At 37.9% G+C, this 6,642-nt stretch overlaps 1 protein-coding gene across 3 annotated transcripts; it reads left to right on the top strand.

Moving 5' to 3' along the window:
* Nucleotides 1-568: 568 nt before the first annotated feature.
* On the top strand, nt 569-5,323 carry LOC105282461 (sorting nexin-6). 3 transcript variants are annotated; one of them, XM_011344413.3, is made up of 11 exons: nt 569-782; nt 918-968; nt 1,135-1,350; nt 1,424-1,545; nt 1,640-1,776; nt 1,866-2,173; nt 2,270-2,452; nt 2,737-2,754; nt 3,395-3,458; nt 3,699-3,784; nt 3,874-5,323. In XM_011344413.3, the coding sequence occupies exons 1-11, from the start codon at nt 777-779 to the stop codon at nt 3,922-3,924; spliced, it is 1,242 nt and encodes a 413-aa protein (XP_011342715.1). In that variant the 5' UTR covers nt 569-776; the 3' UTR covers nt 3,925-5,323. The 3 variants fall into 3 exon arrangements, with proteins under 3 accessions (XP_011342715.1, XP_011342714.1, XP_026831247.1); XM_011344412.2 differs by lacking the exon at nt 569-782 and having other exon boundaries at nt 909-968; XM_026975446.1 differs by lacking the exons at nt 569-782; nt 2,737-2,754 and having other exon boundaries at nt 909-968.
* Nucleotides 5,324-6,642: the final 1,319 nt, after the last annotated feature.

Genomic DNA, 6,642 nt, shown 5'->3' on the forward strand with positions numbered 1-6,642 from the left:
GACTCTTTTTGGTCATGTGATGTGAGAACAAATAAACTTTTTATGTAAACAAAATACTATGTTTAACAACAATCTATGTAAAGTTTTTTATTAAATAATATAGCTCAATAGCGAGATAAATAAAACTTTTATTTATATTGTAGAAAATTTGACACAATAATGTTATTATTTTTAACTTTATGAATTTTAACAACGCTGACATAAACTATAAATTATTTTCGTAACCGCATAGAACAATGTCTAAACTAAAACAAATAAAAAGTAAATGCAATTATTATTATATTATGGTAGAAAACAATATAAGAAACTTCCAAAAAATAATGAGAAATGAAAACTTCAGAAGAAAAATTAAACTTGTGTCCAATAATTTTATATAATACATCAAAAGCAATTCCATAATTCATTATTTCGAACTTTAGAAGCCAAGAAAAACGGCTGATTTGTTGCGCGGTCCTAAAGCGCATATTTCACCGTACGCAATCGACTGGTCAAGTTGACTCGAGTCCGAGTCAAGTAGATACTTGAGTCGATCGTCGCGCTGCAGTCCGGAGATATGCCGTGATATCCGTCCCGGCTGTTTTACCAGCGGAAGTGCCAACGGTCGACCCCGGCAACGGGCTCGCGCGCACATTGCGTGAGACGTCGTCACGTCGTCAGTCCGCTCGGTGCATACGGTGAGGTGGTACGTGCGTCTGCAATCTGGCGTTTACTGACGTTCCTGCGGATCGAGTTGCTGTCAAACACGCTGTGTCAAGGGGACGACGCCAGCGGACGCCATGATGGTAGGTGGAACCTGTTATCAATCGGTAGCCGGCGGTGTATCTTGCTCGCTCGGGTCGGCGCGGGTGCTCCCCGACGTCCTGGCACCGTCGTAACACGCGTTTCGCGCTCATTAACGCACGCAAAAAATGTTGCAGGACGGAATATGTGACACTGCCGACATCTTAAACAGCGTGCCTCCCAAGAAGGTATTTCTCTTTGCCTCTCTCTCGCTTCTGCGTCTCTATCTTCGGCACGAATCGTATCTTTCGAATGAGCTGTCATAATTGTCCTTGAGATCCTTCGCGTTCACTCTTTCCTGCCGTCATCCACCGGATTGGCTTGCATCATATTGCATCTGTCGACTACTTTCAGACAATCCACGCTGACACCATAGATCTCTTGGATAAGTCTCTGCAGGTGGATATCTCAGATGCCCTCAGCGAGAAGGATAAGGTGAAGTTCACTGTACATACGAAGACCACTCTGCCTGAATTCCAGAAGCCCGACAATCTAGTTGTAAGGCAACACGAGGAGTTTGTGTGGCTGCACGACCGATTCGAGGAGAACGAGGAGTATGCGGGCTATATCGTACGTGAGAGAACTTGGTGTCGCTGCCAGTTCATTTAACTCGTATTTTTTTACACAAGTATCGTCTTGACAGATTCCGCCGTGCCCACCGAGGCCAGACTTCGATGCGTCGCGCGAGAAGTTACAGAAGCTTGGCGAGGGTGAGGGGAACATGACACGCGAGGAGTTCAATAAGATGAAGCAGGAATTAGAAGCGTGAGTTTTTCTTTCTGTATATACATAAATTTATTCGTATCGCTTCTCATGCATTTCAGTTGCAGAGATTTGACGGAATCTGATTATCTTTCAGGGAATATCTAGCCACCTTCAAGAAAACTGTTGCCATGCACGAGATGTTCTTGACCAGGCTGGCGCATCATCCAGTTTTCCGGAACGACCACAATCTGAGGGTCTTCTTGGAGTACGATCAAGACCTCTGCGTGCGAGGTGACGCTTTGATCTCGATAGCTTGCACTTGTAAAAAGTTAACGACGCCTGCAGAATTTGAAGATCTCATCTACTTCTCTTCATTGCAGGAAAGAACAAAATGGAGATGTTTGGCGGATTGGTGAAATCATTCTCGAAGACCACCGACGAGTACTATCTGTCGGCCACGGTGAAAGACGTGAACGATTTCTTCGATCAAGAAATGGCATTCCTTCAAACTTACCATCACAATCTGAAGGAGGCGACGAGACTCGCCGACCGTCAGACAGCCAAGCACAAAGACGTGGCAGATTCGTACATCAAGATCTCCACCAGTCTCCTGCAGCTGGCTACGACGGATACCGGAAAACTCGAAAGATTTCTCACCAAAATCGCCGAGACATTCGAGAAGTTACGGGTAAGTGACATTCTACGGGGTGTTCTCGAAAATTTTGTCGAGTCAAGCTAACAGTGCATTACTGCTATTGATAAAAATTCCTCCTTTTCTTTGCAGAAGGTTGAAGGACGAGTGGCATCAGATGAGGATTTGAAATTGTCGGATACTCTCCGTTATTACATGCGGGACACGGCTGCCGCTAAAAGGCTTCTCTTCAGAAGACTGAAGGCTCTGCATGAATACGAATCTGCGAATCGCGCTCTCGAGAAAGCACGTGCCAAAAATAAGGATGTCCATGCAGTAAGTGCTACAACTGTCGCATAATCGTTGAACCTTTCTTTGGTCGTGTGATGTGGTCGAACGATATTCTCTCAGCTAATTTATTACTGTCAAACAACGTGCGAGAATGAGGAAAGTCGAGACGGTGACGAATATAACGTTCGCTCTTTAAGATTGATACGTTGTATCACGTAACAGTGATTAAAGCAACCTTGATATCATTGCAGTAATTAGATACTATAATCATTTTGTGAGTTACTATGAGTAGCATCTAACCAGAACTTTAATTTTTCTTGCTTTTCAAGGCACTGGAGGTTGCTGAGGTGTGTCATATGTGTCGTACATATACTTTTCGTTTCGTAGTGCTTAAAGAATGTTGGATCCTCTTTTCAGCCCTTTTTTAAGTGGATAAGATAAAATAAAGAGAAATTTATTTACCAAAATTTATATTATAAATTAAACTCTACTAATATTGCATAGGTCAAGAGAGAAAAGTATTTCAAAATGCGATCAAAGCATCAGGTATTTTATTTAACAATATGAGAAAAATATCAATTATGATTCCATTACTTCAGAAAATATGACATATTTTTCTATTTTTTTAAAACATATATTTTTTAATATAATTGTAAATTTGAATAATTAATGTGGAAAGAGATCATAAGTACGATGTTTTATTTCCAGCAGAGAAATTGGCACGAATTAGCTCCAGTAGCACAAAAACAGTTACCAAATATTATATTATGCATGAATAATTGCATGCACTTGGATATTACCTCGTGTGATAATTTATATATTATTTAGAACGCGATTATGTAACATTTTTATAGTAGAAACGTCATTATAAGTCTTGTCAATAATTATGCTAAATATTACGTTTCATTGTTGCATTGAAAATTTTGGAGCAAATTAAAACGCACTTAATGTTTTAATATCTTAAGTGTTACATTTGTGTTACTTAAGGCGGAACAAGCGCAGACCGAAGCGTGTGAGAAATTTGAACAGATGTCTGATAAGGGGAAAGAAGGTAAATAACAATCAGATATACGTATTATTTATTTCTTGAAAATAATCGCAATCAATATCATTTTGTGGGAAAGGTAGATTAAAACAGATCATTACATGATTTGTTACATTACGTTATTTTATAAACGTACAGCTTTTGCTATAGTTAGAGTCACATCATGATATTGACTGCCCAAAATATTTTCTTAAACATTTGCTGCGGTCAAAAGGACATTATCATAATCATTTTAATTTTTTTCAGAATTATTGGATTTCAAGACTAGAAGAGTGGCTGCGTTTAAGAAGAATCTCATCGAGCTAACTGAGCTAGAGATAAAACACGCAAAGGTGAGTTTTCTCACTTTTTACACATGTTTTCGAGTTGTGCGTAAAAGTATCATAATACATGCATCGTGTATTCGTTGTTATGTTCACAGTCGCACTCGGAATTGCTCAAGAAATGTTTGTCCGTACTTCGGGAAGAGTGATCTAATTTTCGTGTTGCCATGGACAAACCTAGTTGCATACGCACCGTATGCAGATAACAGTTTATTTAAGATAACAATAATGTAATGTAATACTATATATTTTTTGTTATCTAAATTTAATGTAAAATACTATATATATTTTTTGTTATCTAAATTTTACTAGACCTATCGTGCTTCGGAAGTAAAAAAGTATTGTAAAACGATGGCTGCAAAGTGACTCCGCGAGATATCGAACTCGTATTTGCTTCTCTTCGCGCTGTAAAAAAAGCTATGCAAAAGCAGTTTTTCATTCTGCCGCGATAGGCTTTAAAAATAATGATACTTTTTGTAATAAGTAATTTCAGATAACACGTTAGGAAAATTAGAACGTTTATATATTGTAAAAACAAGTGAATTAAATGTTACCGAGTCCCTTTGCAGCTTCGAGTTATAAGCCTGTTATACTTATAAAATAAGGTTCTCTATATTACAAACAAATATATACATATATGTGTGTGTGTGTGTGTGTGTGTGTGTGTGTATGTGTATATATACATACATATATATACATATATATTTAGAGAGAGATATATATACATATATGTATAAATAAGAATATATCCATATGAACATGTTATTATTACATTATTTAAGTTTAGAGCGATTTTGTGAAGGAGGGATTGCTAGTATAGAAGCTCAGGATGATTAAAGTTAATATAAACAGATTAGATTTTCATATAAATGAATTTTCCAGATTTTTATGATGGTACGAGAGCGTTAGGTCTCTGACAAATAATTGTTCGCAGTTGCGTTCATCGTAAAGTTAGGGAGCAGGGCAACGCAGCCAGCTATGATTAAAGGGACCTTGAAACGATTTACAATAAAGTGCAATTATACTTTTCACTGTAGCATTATAAAACAAAGCGACGTTTTCTTGCTTTCCGTTTCTTTTCATACACACAATTAATTTTCGTTTACCGTGATTGCACCACACGAACACACTACGAAAACGAGCCTTATGCTGGGATCAATGGAGGGCGCAACGGGGATCTAGGGTGAATAATAAGCATACGCACATGAATATTCCTCGTAAGTTTTTATTGAATCGAATCATTTTCCTTTCTATAATACATGATTGCAGACATATACTGAGAAATTCATTAAGTTGCAAGTTTATTCTTTAATTCTTTAAGAATTAATTCGAAATCCATCGTAATGTACCGTACATTATTTTCGTCTTATCCTTAATGTCAATAGATCTCTATGAGTATCCTATGTGTGAGTGAGTGCAGATAAACGCGCTGCGATGCGGATAACGTCGTATCCCGTTTATCGTACGCCGGTCTTAATGTAAATCTGGTATCGTTACATCGTACAGTTAATGATCTTAATAATGACGAACAGTAAAGACGACGCAATAGAAAATACCTGGTATGTATTTTTTTTCGTTTTTCCTTTGGTACGCAAAAGTCACGCTGAGAAAAAGGTCTCGCTCTTTCGACTCGCATCGTTTCTGCTTCTCCCCTCTCCGTCCTCGCACTCTCTGTCATCTCGATCGCCGTTTCATCGATATCGAATCGCGATAATATGAATTTTTCTGGGAACAGTGACCGATACATGCGCGCAATTCCACTTTAACGATATTGTTCTTGCCGTCTATATGCGTATAATATACATATGTGTTATATATATATATATATATATATATATATATATATATACACAGGGTGTCCCGGGTTTTAACCGACAAACTGCGGGAGCATATTCTACTAGTGGAAATAAGAAAAAATTCTTATATCGAGTTTGCTTAGAAATGCTTTATTACAAAGTTATAAACCAATATTGAAAAGAAATATCAGATAAGTAACAACGGATTACGTAATTGCAAATGGGTATTACTAAACACAGAACTATCTGGTACTCTCCTGTTAGGAAATCTACGTTGATACTCTCGTACGGCAGCTCGTGCATTTCCGTCACAGAATCCGTACACGAAATGAATATCGGTGTATTCCTCATTTGAAAACACTTTTGGCATTCTGATAGTAATTGCTAGTTGACACGACGATTGAAATCTAACACCTACTGTTGTGAAAGTAACAATCATACTGAATCGTTTCAACATAGTGAACATGAATACATGTGAATACACGTAACATAAACATCTTCGACCTTCCAAATTCGACACTATGTTCCGTTGTTACTTATCTGATATTTCTTTTCAATATTGGTTTATAACTTTGTAATAAAGCATTTCTAAGCAAACTCGATATAAGAATTTTTTCTTATTTCCACTAGTAGAATATACTCCCGCAGTTTGTCGGTTAAAACCCGGGACACCCTGTATATATATATACGACAGTCGTAGAGTTGGTGAATATGAGACTCTCCGCTCGAGAGCCCTTATTATAACGTAATTTAATGAGCAAATTGTGTTACGAACAATTGTTCAGCTACGTACACACGTTCACAGTATTCTGAATAGTACGCAAAAGACTCTGTTTTATACAGAAATACAGACGCAAGGGTGATTCTATTCCGTCCGCGAAGGTGCGAGTCAAACTTATTAGCGTTACTCACGAGTTCGTTTTTTCGGATCTGAGAACGTGGAACTTTGCATATTTTAGTACGAAAAATTAAAGGAATTTCAATATTCTCGCGATGAGATATACGCTTTCCTCGAGATGCACGTTTCGAGTGAACACGTTTCGCCCGGGTTCTCGAAATTGCCCCAAGTTT

The sequence above is a fragment of the Ooceraea biroi genome, chromosome 2, assembly GCF_003672135.1.
Source record: "Ooceraea biroi isolate clonal line C1 chromosome 2, Obir_v5.4, whole genome shotgun sequence".
Classification (NCBI taxonomy): Eukaryota; Metazoa; Arthropoda; class Insecta; order Hymenoptera; family Formicidae; genus Ooceraea; species Ooceraea biroi.

Excerpts from the sequence above, each read along its gene's own strand:
- LOC105282461 (XM_011344412.2), top strand. The coding sequence starts at position 909 with ATGTTGCAGGACGGAATATGTGACACTGCCGACATCTTAAACAGCGTG. Across the intron at positions 1,546-1,639 it reads ATGAAGCAGGAATTAGAAGC|GGAATATCTAGCCACCTTCA; the intron begins GTGAGTTTTTCT and ends ATTATCTTTCAG. Across the intron at positions 3,785-3,873 it reads TAGAGATAAAACACGCAAAG|TCGCACTCGGAATTGCTCAA; the intron begins GTGAGTTTTCTC and ends TTATGTTCACAG.